Genomic DNA, 18,229 nt, shown 5'->3' with positions numbered 1-18,229 from the left:
GCTTTAATGGAATTCCTGTAATACATCACTGATGAACTAAACTGTCTGCCCTTAATGGGAAAAGGCAACATGCTTTGATTCCTGCTAAGAAGCTGCCCTTACAAGAGCTCTCTTCACTGCTGCTCAGGAGCACCAAAGTGCACTTGCCATACAGGTATTATTTTGATAAAGAACCCAAACGTATCTGTCTGCTAGAAGGGAAATATACCCTCTTCTGCACCTCCCCCCAGATCTGCCTGTTACCAATGTAGATATGATCATTTCCGTTTACCTTCTCTTTGGCCTGAGGTTCTAGGCCCCAGTCGAGTGAACAGCACCAAATTTCATTTCCTCTCATTCTCAAGAAAAATAAAATACAGTGAGGCTGACTTCTTAGCGCAACTTCTCTTCCAACTGACAGCCCTTAAAGTTGTTGTGACCGGCTCATTTTTGTTTTGTGACGTTCAGGAGAGAGCACTGAGGCAACGAGAGAGGTACTGGAGCTGTCTGCCTGCACAGGCTGCGGAAGACGACACTGCACATAGTTCACATGTAGAAGGTGATGTTTGCAGTCAGTCAGTCTAGGAACGTACTTGAATGAGAACGTGGATTTTTCTGGAGTTGGTATGTAAGACAGGCTATTGTTTTGGGCTGGTTTTTGTTTTGTTGGAATCTCAACCTCCCCTCCCCCCTCCAAAAAAAAAAAAAAAGAGAAGCCTATTCTGTCTATTAAGAAACTGAGTACTGTAGAAAAACCCTTGGCAGCAGGCGGCTAACTGGAAGAGATGTCAGCTGCAGTTCAGGTTGGTGCTGGGAACATCACCTCAGCCCTATTTCTTCCCTCTGCTTCTTCCAAAGGCCTTGTGGCCTGAAAAAGGAAGGGCTAGGAAATATTCCTGCCAGTGCAGACAGCAACTGAAGCAGAGACTGCTGGACACTACTGCAAAACAATCCTTTTAGACCCTGGAGACTCTACTCTGTGAAGGCGTTCTCTCTGCTCCACCCTCTCCTACAGTTGCTAGTTCACTCCCTCTCCAACTGTGCCAATCTCTTTTTGCCCAAATGACTTAAATAACCAGTTACAAAACCTAACAAGGCAATTGCTAACAGCTCTGCAGTCCTGCCAGTTCTGTGGTTACTCTTTTCTTCTTCTGCCCTTTAAAGAGAAGGGGGTTCACACCTACCTAATGAGGTCCTGAGTTATTCTCTGGAGGAGCCTACATTGGCTGTCTTTGCAGCTAGGCCCTTTCCTTAGGAAAGGCAAATTGCAAGTATTGAACAGAAACTAGCTCTTCTGTTTGTACAGCACCTAGCACAGTAGAGCCCTGATCAGAGTTAGCTCCCCAATACCACTTCAGTTGATGTGAAACAAGGGACTCACAGGGGACAAGCAGATAAAGGGAAGGAATGCCACCTCAGCAGTGGATCACAGGCAACCCATCAAAGTGAATATGCCATAAATGACACAGAGCAGCCAGCAACCAAAGTTTGTTTTTTCCTGAGTCACACAAGTTACACTACTGCCTGAAGCCTGTTGCTAGAGCTACATGCTGTGAGTGGAAATCAATCACTACTTGTTGTTCAGAGGTTTCTGTCCTTCCCCTGCAGCTGTCCACGTCATCCAATCTTCCATTTCTCTCGCCCCCCGCCCCCTAACATCTGCCCAGATTGTAGGCCTGGAGGCCAGTGTTTTCTAACATGGCTACCTCAGATTCAGATACATAAATCCCTGCGTGGGCCCCTGAATAAACTGCATGGCTTCTTTGTGGTGAGGAATGTACACGGTTCCTTTACTTTGGGGTCTTTTGGCATCACTATTTGTCCTATTTGGGCCAAAGACTTCCAATGCTTCCTTCCTTTGAAGGAGGGAGGCAGGGTACTTGAACTTCATTTTAGCTTCTGTTCCTGTGTTCATTATGTCACTGCATAGTACGTGACATACTACACCTCGCTTACTACATGGGGTAAGGACCTGTTCCACTTTCCTGCACTCTCCTTCTCCCATCATCTTCATTTAAAAAGACCCAGATCATCCAGCTGCCAATGCTTCCATCTGCCAGAGGTGTGGACTCCTCATAGCGTGGTGCCCTATTGTTAACCCCGATGGGCCAGCTTACAGACTTCCCAGTCCCCAGCAGCGGAAGAAAGTCTTCCTCTTTGCTTACCTAAACAGATCATAAAGCTCAACTGAGTGGAGTTTGGGTGAAGATCTAAGGGGATCCCTTTTTCTGTCCAGATACCTGTGGTTTTGTTGTATCAAAGGGACTCTAGCATAAATGAGTTACTGGCCAGCAAACATGCTTCTCTTGGATTATCTGCAGTGTCCGTGCTCTGGGCATGAACAGAAAGGCTTTGCCTGAAATGTGGGGGAAAAGTGTTATTACTAAAGAATACACCCTACAAAGTTCATGCCAGATTTGACAGCACAAAATTTAATGCATGCTAAACTGGTAGAGTTTAGTTAGTAAAGAAAGCCAAGGAGTTAGAACAGTTCAGACCACCTTTGTTACATGCACTGCCATTGCCATTAAATCCTTGTCTAGACGAGGCCACGGGAATGGGGTGTGCTGTTGGGTCCTACTCACTCTAAATGTTAGGTTCAAAATGATTGAGCAAACCACATCCTAATGCCCTGGCGCTGCATGAAACTGGAATAACATTGGCGATATGAAAATAGTGTGTGAGAAGCCCAGACCTCCCACTGCACTATAGTAATTCCTTTCAACATTCACTCTGCTGTCCAAAATACTCACGTGAAATCTCTCCCCGGAGTCACGTTACTCTGCAGCATAGAGAGCAATTAGTTTTAATGGCATTAAATAGATCTCCTTATGATGCACAAGGAACACCACCAAAGCAAATGAGCAGGGCTTGGGGCAATGGTGTGGGGAGATCTGTTAGAACGGACCACCTGCCTCGCATGCATATTTTTCACCCAGTCACCCACCCTTTATTTACGCTCGTCGAGAAGCTATCGCTAGATTCCCTGTAGCACTGGCGTGGAGGCTGAACACAAACACCCTGAAAGGGAAACTGGGGAAGGAAATTAGCTCACCAAATGCAGTTGGGGGGTAGAAGGCAACTGTACCGTAGAAGGAGGGAGACACCTATTCCCCATAAATCACACACACAGCTTATTTGCACAGAGTAGAGGAGGGTTCAAGCGAAGGGTCCTTCTTGCCCATGATACTTGAGGCACAGAGCAGTAGAAATCAAGCAGAGGATACAACAGCCCAGCCAGTGATGAAGGGTCTGGACCACAGCGCAGCCAGAAACCTCAGGGGCTGATCAAAGCATATGTTACACACTGGGATTTGTCTTTCATTGGCTGCAGTTCAAACCACAACCCTGAATTTCTAACTTCCCAAAGCTGAATCAGACTGAACAAAGCTAAAAATCATAATGGCTTCAGCATAGCTGGTAAGTGCCTCTAGTAAAGGGAAATCTTCCAGTAGCAAAGGGCTATTCTGTCCAGCAGTCAAAAGCATGCTGAGAATCATGACTTGAAGCTGAAGCCAGCCAAAGCTGAAGTGGAAATACAGCTAAGAGTTTGAACTGCCTGAATAACTAGGCTGTGCAACAGCTTAGCAAAGGAAGAGATGGATTCTCCATCACCTAAGTACTTGATTCGATATTGCCTTTATGTAAGACATGCTCCCATCTAGAGATCATGGTGCTGGTAGAGGAATCAATGGAAGGGAGGCCAGGTGGTCTGCTGTGCGGGAGGTTACAGTATCGCATTGCAGGCATCCCTCCTGGCTTTGAAATCCCCAAGGGCAGAGTCCTGTGCAAATGATCTCATAAACATCTTCATCATCATCCTTGGCCATACTCAGAGCAGCCAGATCATGCAACCAGGACAGAGAAGTTGAAGAGGAGCCACCCAAGGGGGAAAGGAGAGGGGAAGAGACCCACTCACTTCCTGAGGAGGTAGGAGAAAGCAAGATGAGACAAGTTTCTGACCTTTGGAAGAGAGAAAAGTAACTGGTGTTACCAGAACTACCATGCTTCCCTTTTGTCTTGAAGCCAGGGAGGACGCTACTAGCAAGTGGATAGAGAAGACCACACGTCACAGCTTGTAGCCTTATCTTTGGCAGGTCAGTACTTCTTTTAACCAGCACAGCATGGGATTGCTCCTTTCACTTGTGTATGCTCAGCCTCACAGAGCCTTTCCTACTAATACAGGCCCAAGACTGATCAGAGCAGATAGCAGGGCGTTGCAGGACGGGAAAGCACCAGGTTTAGCAGTCGAGCACAGACGATGCTTTTGGGTCAAAGCCTTTTGCACCCAGAATATCAGCTTTAGCTAACACTTCTGTAGTGACAGAGACTCTTGTCTGGTCACCCTTGCTAGAACAAAACGAGCAAAACAGAAGAGTTTTGCCCCGCTCCTTGAACAGTCCTTTTTCTACTAACAAACTCAAGTGACTTTGTCAGCCTTCGCACTCGAGCGAATTCACAAGCTCCTCAGACCCCACTGCACTCTCCTTTCCAGCCAGGCCGCGGCGTGTCCGTGGCGTTGCCGCTTCCCCGCTGCGGTGTGCTAGTCAGGAGAAAACGGCTGCGATTCCCCGCCGTTTCCCCCGTACCCGCTGTCCAGACCGTTGCTCTTGCCCCTGCAGACGTGCCGGTGGAGCTGGCGGTCCCCGAGCACCTCCCTGCCCCGGGAGACGCGCAGCCCTGCCGCACCGCACTCGGGAGAGCGGAGGCCGGGGTCTGGGTACTGAGGTCAACATCGTGCTCCGTCACGAGCCTCCTGTGGGGCTCTGCGGCACAAGGGGCCGCTCGTGCCTCCGTCGGTTATTTAGGAGCAACGGCGCAGGAGGCCTCGGTCGGGAGCCGGCGCCGGGATTCAAAAGCGGGACGTTCATCTCGGTGCGGAGAGGGCTGACCCGCCCTGGCACCGAACGAGCGGCACTTGAGCAAGCAGCGCGGGAAGGTCGGCGCGATGTGAGACGGCGCCCGGTCCGGCAGGTCACCGCCACCGCAGCGCGGCTATTGAGGCGTTTCCGGGGAGCCCGGCGGGGAAACAACGGCCGGTGAGTAAACTCGGGCCGGGGCCCGTCCACTCACCTACCCACCCATCCACCTTCCCTCCCTCCGCGGCCCTCTTCGCCCACGACCAAAATGGCCGCCGCAGCTTCGCGGGCGGGACGCGCGTGCCCTCACGCAAGATGGCCGCCACCCGCTCCCGCCGCCAGGGGGAGGCGAAGGCGCGGGCGGCGGCGCTCTGCCCGCCCGACTCGATGGTGCACCGGTGCCGGAAGCGCGAGGCGGCGGCGGCGGCGGCGGGCGGGAGGCGCCGTCGGGGCCGAGGCGACCCCCCCCCCTCCCCCCCGCGGGCGGCGGCGGGCAGCAGGTGGGGCCGGGCCGGGCCGGCGGGGCGGGACTGGGGCCAACGGGGGGGCGGCGGGGGGCGGGCGTCATTGGGGGTAAATGGAGGCAGTTAATGGGGGGTAGCAGGGTTTAATGGGAGATACTGGGGTAAAGGGGGCAGAAGTTCAGGGGGGTGTTGGGGGTTTTAATGAGGAGGAAACGGGGAGCCAATTAAGGGGGATGACGGGGGTTTAATGGGGGTAAATGGGGCAGCAGTTCAGGGGGGAGAAGGGGGTTTAATGTGGGTAAATGGGGCAGCAGTTCAGGGGGGAGAAGGGGGTTTAATGGGGGTAAATGGGGCAGCAGTTCAGGGGGGAGAAGGGGGTTTAATGGGGGTAAATGGGGCAGCAGTTCAGGGGGGTGACGGGGGTTTAATGGGGGGTAAATGGGGCAGCAGTTCAGGGGGATGACGGGAGTTTAATGGAGGGTAAATGGGGCAGCAGTTCAGGGGGGTGAAGGGGGTTTAATGGGGGGTAAATGGGGCAGCAGTTCAGGGGGATGACGGGGGTTTAATGGAGGGTAAATGGGGCAGCAGTTCAGGGGGGTGACGGGGGTTTAATGGGGGGTAAATGGGGCAGCAGTTCAGGGGGGTGAAGGGGGTTTAATGGGGGGTAAATGGGGCAGCAGTTCAGGGGGGTGAAGGGGGTTTAATGGGGGGTAAATGGGGCAGCAGTTCAGGGGGATGACGGGGGTTTAATGGGGGTAAATGGGGCAGCAGTTCAGGGGGATGACGGGGGTTTAATGGAGGGTAAATGGGGCAGCAGTTCAGGGGGGAGAAGGGGGTTTAATGGGGGGTAAATGGGGCAGCAGTTCAGGGGGATGACGGGGGTTTAATGGAGGGTAAATGGGGCAGCAGTTCAGGGGGATGACGGGGGTTTAATGGGGGGTAAATGGGGCAGCAGTTCAGGGGGATGACGGGAGTTTAATGGGGGGTAAATGGGGCAGCAGTTCAGGGGGGTGAAGGGGGTTTAATGGGGGTAAATGGGGCAGCAGTTCAGGGGGATGACGGGAGTTTAATGGGGGGTAAATGGGGCAGCAGTTCAGGGGGGAGAAGGGGGTTTAATGGGGGTAAATGGGGCAGCAGTTCAGGGGGATGACGGGGGTTTAATGGGGGGTAAATGGGGCAGCAGTTCAGGGGGATGACGGGGGTTTAATGGAGGGTAAATGGGGCAGCAGTTCAGGGGGATGACGGGGGTTTAATGGTGGGTAAATGGGGCAGCAGTTCAGGGGGGTGAAGGGGGTTTAATGGGGGGTAAATGGGGCAGCAGTTCAGGGGGGTGAAGGGGGTTTAATGGGGGGTAAATGGGGCAGCTGTTCAGGGGGGAGAAGGGGGTTTAATGGGGGTAAATGGGGCAGCAGTTCAGGGGGATGACGGGGGTTTAATGGGTAAATGGGGCAGCAGTTCAGGGGGATGACGGCGGTTTAATGGGGGGTAAATGGGGCAGCAGTTCAGGGGGATGACGGGGGTTTAATGGGGGGTAAATGGGGCAGCAGTTCAGGGGGATGACGGGGGTTTAATGGGGGGTAAATGGGGCAGCAGTTCAGGGGGATGACGGGGGTTTAATGGGGGGTAAATGGGGCAGCAGTTCAGGGGGATGACGGGGGTTTAATGGGGGGTAAATGGGGCAGCAGTTCAGGGGGGTGAAGGGGGTTTAATGGGGGTAAATGGGGCAGCAGTTCAGGGGGGTAAAGGGGGTTTAATGGGGGTAAATGGGGCAGCAGTTCAGGGGGATGACGGGGGTTTAATGGGGGGTAAATGGGGCAGCAGTTCAGGGGGGTGAAGGGGGTTTAATGGGGGTAAATGGGGCAGCAGTTCAGGGGGGTGAAGGGGGTTTAATGGGGGTAAATGGGGCAGCAGTTCAGGGGGGTGAAGGGGGTTTAATGGGGGTAAATGGGGCAGCAGTTCAGGGGGATGACGGGGGTTTAATGGGTAAATGGGGCAGCAGTTCAGGGGGATGACGGCGGTTTAATGGGGGGTAAATGGGGCAGCAGTTCAGGGGGATGACGGGGGTTTAATGGGGGGTAAATGGGGCAGCAGTTCAGGGGGATGACGGGGGTTTAATGGGGGGTAAATGGGGCAGCAGTTCAGGGGGATGACGGGGGTTTAATGGGGGGTAAATGGGGCAGCAGTTCAGGGGGGTGAAGGGGGTTTAATGGGGGTAAATGGGGCAGCAGTTCAGGGGGGTAAAGGGGGTTTAATGGGGGTAAATGGGGCAGCAGTTCAGGGGGATGACGGGGGTTTAATGGGGGGTAAATGGGGCAGCAGTTCAGGGGGGTGAAGGGGGTTTAATGGGGGTAAATGGGGCAGCAGTTCAGGGGGGTGAAGGGGGTTTAATGGGGGTAAATGGGGCAGCAGTTCAGGGGGGTGAAGGGGGTTTAATGGGGGTAAATGGGGCAGCAGTTCAGGGGGATGACGGGGGTTTAATGGGGGTAAATGGGGCAGCAGTTCAGGGGGATGACGGGGGTTTAATGGGGGTAAATGGGGCAGCAGTTCAGGGGGATGACGGGGGTTTAATGGGGGTAAATGGGGCAGCAGTTCAGGGGGGTGAAGGGGGTTTAATGGGGGGTAAATGGGGCAGCAGTTCAGGGGGGTGACGGGGGTTTAATGGAGGGTAAATGGGGCAGCAGTTCAGGGGGGTGAAGGGGGTTTAATGGGGGTAAATGGGGCAGCAGTTCAGGGGGATGACGGGGGTTTAATGGGGGTAAATGGGGCAGCAGTTCAGGGGGATGACGGGGGTTTAATGGGGGTAAATGGGGCAGCAGTTCAGGGGGATGACAGGGGTTTAATGGGGGTAAATGGGGCAGCAGTTCAGGGGGATGACAGGGGTTTAATGGGGGTAAATGGGGCAGCTGTTCAGGGGATGTGAAGGGGGTTTAATGGGGGGTAAATGGGGCAGCAGTTCAGGGGGGTGACGGGGGTTTAATGGAGGGTAAATGGGGCAGCAGTTCAGGGGGGTGAAGGGGGTTTAATGGGGGGTAAATGGGGCAGCAGTTCAGGGGGATGACGGAGGTTTAATGGGGGGTAAATGGGGCAGCAGTTCAGGGGGGTGAAGGGGGTTTAATGGAGGCTAAATGGGGCAGCAGTTCAGGGGGGTGAAGGGGGTTTAATGGGGGGTAAATGGGGCAGCAGTTCAGGGGGGTGACGGGGGTTTAATGGGGGGTAAATGGGGCAGCAGTTCAGGGGGGTGAAGGGGGTTTAATGGAGGGTAAATGGGGCAGCAGTTCAGGGGGGTGAAGGGGGTTTAATGGAGGGTAAATGGGGCAGCAGTTCAGGGGGATGACAGGGGTTTAATGGGGGTAAATGGGGCAGCAGTTCAGGGGGGTGAAGGGGGTTTAATGGGGGGTAAATGGGGCAGCAGTTCAGGGGGATGACAGGGGTTTAATGGGAGGGTAAATGGGGCAGCAGTTCAGGGGGATGACGGGGGTTTAATGGGGGGTAAATGGGGCAGCAGTTCAGGGGGGTGAAGGGGGTTTAATGGAGGGTAAATGGGGCAGCAGTTCAGGGGGGTGAAGGGGGTTTAATGGGGGGTAAATGGGGCAGCAGTTCAGGGGGGTGACGGGGGTTTAATGGGGGGTAAATGGGGCAGCAGTTCAGGGGGATGACGGAGGTTTAATGGGGGGTAAATGGGGCAGCAGTTCAGGGGGGTGAAGGGGGTTTAATGGGAGGTAAATGGGGCAGCAGTTCAGGGGGGTGAAGGGGGTTTAATGGGGGGTAAATGGGGCAGCAGTTCAGGGGGGTGAAGGGGGTTTAATGGGGGGTAAATGGGGCAGCAGTTCAGGGGGGTGAAGGGGGTTTAATGGAGGGTAAATGGGGCAGCAGTTCAGGGGGATGACGGGGGTTTAATGGAGGGTAAATGGGGCAGCAGTTCAGGGGGGTGAAGGGGGTTTAATGGGGGGTAAATGGGGCAGCAGTTCAGGGGGGTGAAGGGGGTTTAATGGGGGGTAAATGGGGCAGCAGTTCAGGGGGGTGAAGGGGGTTTAATGGGGGGTAAATGGGGCAGCAGTTCAGGGGGATGACGGGGGTTTAATGGGGGTAAATGGGGCAGCAGTTCAGGGGGATGACGGGGGTTTAATGGGGGTAAATGGGGCAGCAGTTCAGGGGGATGACAGGGGTTTAATGGGGGTAAATGGGGCAGCAGTTCAGGGGGGTGAAGGGGGTTTAATGGGGGGTAAATGGGGCAGCAGTTCAGGGGGATGACGGGGGTTTAATGGGGGGTAAATGGGGCAGCAGTTCAGGGGGATGACGGGGGTTTAATGGGGGGTAAATGGGGCAGCAGTTCAGGGGGGTGACGGGGGTTTAATGGGGGGTAAATGGGGCAGCAGTTCAGGGGGGTGACGGGGGTTTAATGGGGGGTAAATGGGGCAGCAGTTCAGGGGGATGACGGAGGTTTAATGGGGGGTAAATGGGGCAGCAGTTCAGGGGGGTGAAGGGGGTTTAATGGGAGGTAAATGGGGCAGCAGTTCAGGGGGGTGAAGGGGGTTTAATGGGGGGTAAATGGGGCAGCAGTTCAGGGGGGTGAAGGGGGTTTAATGGGGGGTAAATGGGGCAGCAGTTCAGGGGGGTGAAGGGGGTTTAATGGGGGGTAAATGGGGCAGCAGTTCAGGGGGGTGAAGGGGGTTTAATGGGGGGTAAATGGGGCAGCAGTTCAGGGGGGTGACGGGGGTTTAATGGGGGGTAAATGGGGCAGCAGTTCAGGGGGGTGAAGGGGGTTTAATGGAGGGTAAATGGGGCAGCAGTTCAGGGGGGTGAAGGGGGTTTAATGGAGGGTAAATGGGGCAGCAGTTCAGGGGGATGACAGGGGTTTAATGGGGGTAAATGGGGCAGCAGTTCAGGGGGGTGAAGGGGGTTTAATGGGGGGTAAATGGGGCAGCAGTTCAGGGGGATGACAGGGGTTTAATGGGAGGGTAAATGGGGCAGCAGTTCAGGGGGGTGAAGGGGGTTTAATGGAGGGTAAATGGGGCAGCAGTTCAGGGGGGTGAAGGGGGTTTAATGGGGGGTAAATGGGGCAGCAGTTCAGGGGGGTGACGGGGGTTTAATGGGGGGTAAATGGGGCAGCAGTTCAGGGGGATGACGGAGGTTTAATGGGGGGTAAATGGGGCAGCAGTTCAGGGGGGTGAAGGGGGTTTAATGGGAGGTAAATGGGGCAGCAGTTCAGGGGGGTGAAGGGGGTTTAATGGGGGGTAAATGGGGCAGCAGTTCAGGGGGGTGAAGGGGGTTTAATGGGGGGTAAATGGGGCAGCAGTTCAGGGGGGTGAAGGGGGTTTAATGGAGGGTAAATGGGGCAGCAGTTCAGGGGGATGACGGGGGTTTAATGGAGGGTAAATGGGGCAGCAGTTCAGGGGGGTGAAGGGGGTTTAATGGGGGGTAAATGGGGCAGCAGTTCAGGGGGGTGAAGGGGGTTTAATGGGGGGTAAATGGGGCAGCAGTTCAGGGGGGTGAAGGGGGTTTAATGGGGGGTAAATGGGGCAGCAGTTCAGGGGGATGACGGGGGTTTAATGGGGGTAAATGGGGCAGCAGTTCAGGGGGATGACGGGGGTTTAATGGGGGTAAATGGGGCAGCAGTTCAGGGGGATGACAGGGGTTTAATGGGGGTAAATGGGGCAGCAGTTCAGGGGGGTGAAGGGGGTTTAATGGGGGGTAAATGGGGCAGCAGTTCAGGGGGATGACGGGGGTTTAATGGGGGGTAAATGGGGCAGCAGTTCAGGGGGATGACGGGGGTTTAATGGGGGGTAAATGGGGCAGCAGTTCAGGGGGGTGACGGGGGTTTAATGGGGGGTAAATGGGGCAGCAGTTCAGGGGGGTGACGGGGGTTTAATGGGGGGTAAATGGGGCAGCAGTTCAGGGGGATGACGGAGGTTTAATGGGGGTAAATGGGGCAGCAGTTCAGGGGGGTGAAGGGGGTTTAATGGAGGGTAAATGGGGCAGCAGTTCAGGGGGATGACAGGGGTTTAATGGGGGTAAATGGGGCAGCAGTTCAGGGGGGTGAAGGGGGTTTAATGGGGGGTAAATGGGGCAGCAGTTCAGGGGGATGACAGGGGTTTAATGGGAGGGTAAATGGGGCAGCAGTTCAGGGGGATGACGGGGGTTTAATGGGGGGTAAATGGGGCAGCAGTTCAGGGGGGTGAAGGGGGTTTAATGGGGGGTAAATGGGGCAGCAGTTCAGGGGGGTGAAGGGGGTTTAATGGGGGGTAAATGGGGCAGCAGTTCAGGGGGATGACGGAGGTTTAATGGGGGGTAAATGGGGCAGCAGTTCAGGGGGGTGAAGGGGGTTTAATGGGAGGTAAATGGGGCAGCAGTTCAGGGGGGTGAAGGGGGTTTAATGGGGGGTAAATGGGGCAGCAGTTCAGGGGGGTGAAGGGGGTTTAATGGGGGGTAAATGGGGCAGCAGTTCAGGGGGGTGAAGGGGGTTTAATGGGGGGTAAATGGGGCAGCAGTTCAGGGGGGTGAAGGGGGTTTAATGGAGGGTAAATGGGGCAGCAGTTCAGGGGGGTGAAGGGGGTTTAATGGGGGGTAAATGGGGCAGCAGTTCAGGGGAGTGAAAGGGGTTTAATGGGGGGTAAATGGGGCAGCAGATCAGGGGGGTGAAGGGGGTTTAATGGGGGTAAATGGGGCAGCAGTTCAGGGGGGTGAAGGGGGTTTAATGGGGGGTAAATGGGGCAGCAGTTCAGGGGGGTGAAGGGGGTTTAATGGGGGGTAAGCAGGCAGTTGATGAGGTTTAAGGGGGATAAAGAGGGCAGGAGCTAAGGGAGGTGATGGGGGGGTAAGCAGGGAGGCAGTGAAGGAGGGGAGCAGGGTCCTGGGGGCACCGAGGACCTCGGGGCCGGCCCCGCCGCCTCTGCCCCCTCTGTGAAGGCTCCTGGGGTGGCGGGAGGCAGGCGGGGGCACAGCCCCTCGGGGCGCCCTGCGTAGCACTGCCGGCCTTGGGGCCGCTCGGCCCTGCTGCGGGTGGGCTCCCCCTGCCGCTCGCCTGGTCTCCCCCTGCCGCTCGCCTGGCCCAGCTGCTCGGGCAGTCGGGCTGTTGCTGGGGGTGCTGCCTCCTCTTCCTCCTCGCGCCCGCGAGGTGCCTGGCGCTGCCAGGCCTCCCTCAGGGTAGAGGAGGAAAACAATGACGCTGCCCTTCGTTTGGGTGTTTGTAGCTTGCTAATAGGGCGTTTGGTAGAGGCAAACGCTCACTTTTTCGGGGAAAAAGCGACACTGTGTTGGTGACTGGCGTTGTTTTGCATGCACTGTAGGTAGCAACATTGCTGCTGGAAGCTAGTGCTATGCTGCTGTTTCTCAAGGTACCGTCCATGTTAAAATGCACGTTCTCCCCGACTTCTTCAGTGTCCAAAGTTGAACTGTCCTTTGACAGGTGCAATAAAACAGCACTTCCATTCCCAAAGAGGCTGTCAGCTGTCGATCACGTGTGTGTGTTTGTGGCACGGCCCATGGGCTGGGGTTTGCTTGTGCAAGGTGTCCCATGAGCTTTTGCAGCTGCCGTGTTGAGAAACCTCTGCCTTTGGGAGAACAGCACAGATAACCTGCGACGTTTGCTTCCAGAAGGCTCTGCTGACCGGGGAGGGCATCGGGCCGGGGGGAGGCTGCTGCGCGAGGAGAGCTGTGCAGCGCCTGGTCCAAGGTGCGGCTGGCGCCCTCGTTTGTTGCTGTGGTTTTTGCTCGTGTGCTGGATCCCTCCCAGGGCCGTGGGGCCCCGGAGCGGCTCGGCTCGACTCAGCCACCTGAAGGCATGGGCAAATCCGCTGGGAACCGAGTGGGAGCTCAGCTGAAGGGATTTGGAGCAACCTGATGAGAAGGGAGAGGGGGACGGAGGCTGGGAGCGGGGAAGGACGACGTCTCTGCCAGCGTGTGCGGGTGGCAGCGTGTTGGGAGAGAGCCGTGCGACCGTTCTGGGCTCCAGGTACTGCTTTGCTCTAGGGCTGCCCTGCGAGTCCTCAGGCCCAGTCTGGGTTTCCAGCCTGAGATTTTCTTGTTGCTAAGAAACCCATAAATTACCAGGCTGACTAAACCTGTTGTGGATTTAGGGGGAAGGGAAGATTTAGCAGAGCTTGTGCCTGTGGTCGCTTGCTATTGCCATGGCTTTGCTGGCTTCACGGCACCTTCCCCCTTCACCTGTGCGTACCCTGCTGTAATAACATCCCCAGATGGAGAAGATGTGGTTTCTTATCAACTCTGTATTAATTTGGCAGGGCAGCAGTTCTGCCTCACTCTTAGCTCTGGAGTTACAGGGCTTAGTGCATGTTTCAGGCAGATACCTAATGTGGGAAGTGTTATCCCTCTACAATGAATTTAAACTGAAATTTTAAGGCTAGGACTGTTTATGGTAACATGCCCAAATTCTTACCAGCCAGGCCCTGTTGTTTTTCTCCGCTGGGCTCCTGCACATCTCAAGGTGCGCTGCCCGTTAATCTTATGTTCATCTTTACAATTTACTGAAAACAAGGTATTTCAGGGTTATCATGTGAGTTACAGTCTTAACCTACAAAGCGTATGTGGTCTTTAAACTGTGTAGTTATGTGACTGAGAGTTTATTTTAGCATTTGAAGAATTTTTCCGTGGGTTACAGCCGCACCTAGGTATGCAGCTTTGCAAATGGTATCGCTTGTCTACTGGAGTCTCAAAAACTGGTGTGTTTGGGAATGCTGTGAAAAAGAAACCAGGAGAGGTGATGGCTTTGCTCAGTTTCTTGAAGCTGATGTGTTCTTGAAAAGCGTGGCTAGTGCTTCCACGGGTTGCTGTCACTGCTTGCTTTTTTGAATCTGCTTTCTTGAAGGCGCTTGGTGTTTGATATTGAGAGTTGCTGGGCTCCTCATTAGGGGCAATTAATTGGGGTGGGGGATGCTTGTTTTGAGCTGGATGTCGTACCGTGGCACTCGAGTAGATCACAGTTATTTAGATTATGACTCTGTTATTACAATATTTCTGAACTGTGAAAGTCCCTGAAGCCAAATTGGTAGCCAGTGGATGTGTCCTTACGTATCTGGAGCAATCTGAGGCACAGGGTCAGCTCGGGTGTTTTCAGCTATCCTACGCAAAATCTGACAAATAATTCAAGTAGAGGTGGCAAAAAAAGGCAAAGGTGAAATGAACTGAAAATGCTGCTAAATGCACTCAGCTGTGCCCAGGGGAAGCAGCAAGTATTGTACGCAGGAATGAAAGGTTAGACCTCAGATTAGCCAAAGCAAAGCTTTAGGGACTGGTGTGAGAGGAAGCCTCCGCCTTTGAGCTGAGAGCACTTCCCTGCAATCTCCTGGCCTTTTAGAAATGTGTGTGTCAATATTAAGTTGTGTTTCCCTTCCTACCTATAAGCCCCTCTGTGCAGTGTTTAGAAGCAGCAGTTAAGGCTTCTAAAACTGCTGATACATTTAAAGGTCTTTTATTCCTTAAAGGTCACATTTTAAGTTCTGATACCTTGAGTTTTGTAGGGAATCTACGCTGAAAAGATAAACATGTATCCCTGATGCTAGGGTGAGGTGAAGTAGTATGGTATGTCACCTGGCCTTCAACCACTGTACTGCAGAAGAAAAAGAAGAACCAGTGGCTGAACACAATTATAGGTACTAAATTCATGTTTCCCTCAGATCTGGACTTCAGGGGCTGAGATTTGTTTTGTGCAGGTCACTGGCAGCTGAAGCGTCGCTTCTGAGTTGGGCTACATTTGAACTGATTATCTAAAAGGGTGGGTTAGTAGGCTAGCAAGCGGTCCTGAACCATCATGTTCTAGCTTGCAAGCAAGGCCATGTGTGTGGTGGCATTAGGAGGATTTCGTAAGTTTTGATTGAGATAATAACGTTCCCAGTAGGATCTAGAGAACTGGTCAGCCTTGATGCCTAAAATCTGAACCTACGTGGAAGACAAAGACTGTGATAGGTATAAAGTATCTGTAGATCTGAAATTGCGTGTTCTCTAGATAATTCAGTATTAGATTTTAGATGAATCAGTATCCACAACCTCAATTAAAAAAACATTGCAGCCTCTGTAGCGACTGTTGTGTTCTTGCTTGGTATGATCTGTTAGGTTCGGTTCTATTCATATCAAACAATTAGCTGTAATACTGCCTTGTTCCCATGCTTAGTGCGTTCCTATAGTCCGTACCTGCCCGCAAGAAGCACGCGTACATACCTATTTGTTACAAAACCGTTAGCTAGCAGTCAAAAATGAGTAAATGATGTGTAAGGAAGATTTGTATAGAATCAGTGTGCAATACAGAGAGCACTCTCTTGCCACTGTGGAAGGAAATAACATCTGTCTATCAAAAAAGTAGCATTTGACTCCTTTCCAATACTCATATTGACTAGTGGTTTATGACGTTGGTATATTTAAACATGTTATGAGCTGCTATTTTTATTAAACTTTAATATACTTCTAGGGGGGAAGATGCAATCATTTAGATAACTAAATTGTAACTGAAGCTGTGGAAGGAAACTGTAACAGAAAAGCCTTCCAAAGCCCAGCCAGCACTAACCTTGTAATTCCTAGAAAGGCTTAAAGTAGAGAATAGCGTGGGGGGCCAGAGCAGAAGCTTTGCCGGATTGGCTCAAGCAGGGAGCTGAGCAACTCTTGATGCTTTTGCCCTTCTGAAGCCTTAGGTCACAGCTGGAAACATCCATCATAAAGCAATTCTCCAGTTGCAAAAAATGCTTTATTGGAGGGAGCGTGGGTGGGGGGGGGAGGGAGGAGGCTTTTCTCACTTTTCCTGAAAAGTGAGGTCTTGCTTTCTGCTTCTCTCACTATTAAATGATCGTTTGCTAACTTCTGTATAAAGACCAGTATCCTGGGTCTTGCCCGTAGCCTTAGAGAACAATTAATTACAGAGCGTATGCTGCATCGCTGTTTTCTGAAAGAGCCTCTGCAATCAGTATGTTTGTTTTATCTGTTTCACATGCAAGGAAGCAGCACAAAAATCTGTGTCAACCACTTCCTCATAGAGGCTGTGGGAGGAAGGAAGGGTTGGCAGGCAGATAACGATATTTGTCAGATGGAGAGCAGGTAACTGGGAAGAAAGCATGCTGTTGGAGGAGGGTATGGCTTGGCAGGAGAGCTCTTGTAGGTTGAGTCCGGTGCTTTCTGGAGCTGCTGTGCCACTGCAGCAGGGGTCTGTGGGATGCGGCTGGACAGTGCTCAGGCAAAACTGCTCTCCACCACTTGCCTCGGGTACCCTGGAACAGGTACGAATGCTTTCTTTTGGCCTGTACTGCCCCACCAGGAAAGCGATAGGACTTCCCCATCCCATCTGACTATACCTTTCACCTAGTGAAATACTTTGTGGCTTGGAGAATTGAGAAATGGCTTTCTTAAAGGAGGTGAAGAGCTCCTCATGTATAAGGCAGTGGCAGTCAGTTCCTAACTGTGGAATCCATTAGGCCTTTGGTGAAATCCGTTTTTGGTAGCCAAGCCGAGACCTGAGTGCATCATGGACACTGTGTTGTCGTTCTTCTGTCTGGCAGAACTGGCAGGGGCTGGTGGTGGGGTTGGCAGAGATGCTAGTGCAGTCCTAGTTCCAGAGCTAGAGATGTTCTCTCTTGTTGATCTGAACTCTTTGGTGGGCACTCAGTTTCCTTTAAAAAATAAACCACGTGGATTTTGTTCTTAAACTGAGGGAGAGGAGGACTATTAAGATGAAGTTCTTTACGGCTGTCCCATGCTTTGCAGAAAATGCTCTAAAGGGGAGCTGGACAGTGCCTGCTAGAGTTAATTCTGTTTAAAAAATCCTCCTTCACCTAAAGGCCTGTTTGTCATCGAGAAGGAACCTCTTCAACAGTCTAACTCTGCAAGTGATGGGCTCGGAGAATAGTGCTTTAAAGAGCTACGCACTAGAAGAACCACCATTTACGCTGCCAACTGGACACACTATCTACCCCGCTGTGCTGCAAGATGGCAAACTTGCTTCAGTCTTTGTGTACAAGAGAGAGAATGAAGATACAGTTAATAAAGCTGCCAAGGTACTGTAGAGACCGTGCTTGGAACAGGCTTGGAACAGGGAGCGTTTCCTCCCCTTTCTAGGAGTGGTGGAAGTCTGCCAGTTAATGAATGTCAAACCCTTGGGGGGTGAGGGAAGGAGAAACTGTTGAATTTGCCCATGACTGAATGTAGCTGCAGCGTGGTGGGGAAGAAGGGGGCGGTTCAGATAGTAACACCTGCGTTCATCTGTGGACTATTGATCTCTTCTTGCAGATCTTCCTAGGACAGAGAGAATTTCTTAGGTGGGCCATGCCCAAAATACTATGTTTATCCTTCTGTGTAAGACTTTGTAGCTAGATGTATATTATAAAAGGTTTTGCAGTGAGTGAATGAGTGAGTGTGAGGGCTGTCTAAATTTTTTTTTTTTTTTTTGAAGCACCTGAAAACCTTGCGCCACCCTTGCCTTCTGCGCTTCCTTTCCTGTACTGTGGAAGCAAATGGGATCCACCTGGTTACAGAACGAGTGAAACCTTTGGAGACGGTCCTGGACACACTCTCTTCTGCAGAGATCTGTGCAGGGATCTACGATGTGTTGCTGGCTCTCATCTTCCTCCATGACAGGGTAGGTACCAACAGAAGCAGTCATGAGGCTTTCCTGGGAGTCAGATGAAACATGACAGGAGGGGGTTGTAACATAAAAAGACAGACCCATACCCCACAGTTCTTTTAGGCTGAAACTGCTAAAATCATTGGCTACTTTTTAGAAGGAATGGTAAATGAAAATACTATGATTTTAGGAAGTGAGGTTCATGAACTGAGAACTGCTTGCAGTGCTTCGTGGTTTAGGGAAACGGTACTGCTCAGCCTCAGCATTTATTTACGGCTGTTGCAGCGACACCAATATGGGACATGCAGCTCCTCTGTTTTGTCAGGTGTCTTTGTCCAGGACTGAAGATAAATCCCAGCTCAGACTGA

General features: G+C 52.7%; 1 protein-coding gene and 1 long non-coding RNA gene across 7 annotated transcripts in view; both read left to right on the top strand.

Annotated features, from left to right (window-relative positions):
• Positions 1-470: 470 nt before the first annotated feature.
• Positions 471-4,688, top strand: LOC138067968 (uncharacterized). Of its 2 annotated transcripts, XR_011142428.1 has the most exons (4): positions 471-603; positions 3,816-3,909; positions 4,006-4,076; positions 4,602-4,688. It is a non-coding gene; the product is annotated as an uncharacterized lncRNA (long non-coding RNA). The 2 variants fall into 2 exon arrangements; XR_011142427.1 differs by lacking the exon at positions 471-603 and having other exon boundaries at positions 3,772-3,909.
• A 64-nt stretch (positions 4,689-4,752) lies between these two features.
• The window catches only part of SCYL3 (SCY1 like pseudokinase 3), a 27,867-nt gene continuing 14,390 nt past the window's right edge, over positions 4,753-18,229 (top strand). The window contains exons 1-4 of one of the 5 annotated variants that reach the window (XM_068951879.1): positions 5,298-5,338; positions 12,589-12,636; positions 17,080-17,295; positions 17,691-17,876. In XM_068951879.1, coding sequence (XP_068807980.1) covers positions 12,619-12,636; positions 17,080-17,295; positions 17,691-17,876 — 420 coding nt within the window. In that variant the 5' untranslated portion in view covers positions 5,298-5,338; positions 12,589-12,618. Of the gene's footprint in view, positions 5,019-5,236; positions 5,339-12,588; positions 12,637-12,973; positions 13,254-16,222; positions 16,522-17,079; positions 17,296-17,690; positions 17,877-18,229 lie in introns of those variants that run through there. The other 4 variants (XM_068951881.1, XM_068951880.1, XM_009672785.2 and 1 more) reach the window with 4 other exon arrangements.

Source organism: Struthio camelus, chromosome 8 (genome assembly GCF_040807025.1).
Source record: "Struthio camelus isolate bStrCam1 chromosome 8, bStrCam1.hap1, whole genome shotgun sequence".
Classification (NCBI taxonomy): Eukaryota; Metazoa; Chordata; class Aves; order Struthioniformes; family Struthionidae; genus Struthio; species Struthio camelus.
This window is presented reverse-complemented; position numbering and strand designations above follow the sequence as displayed.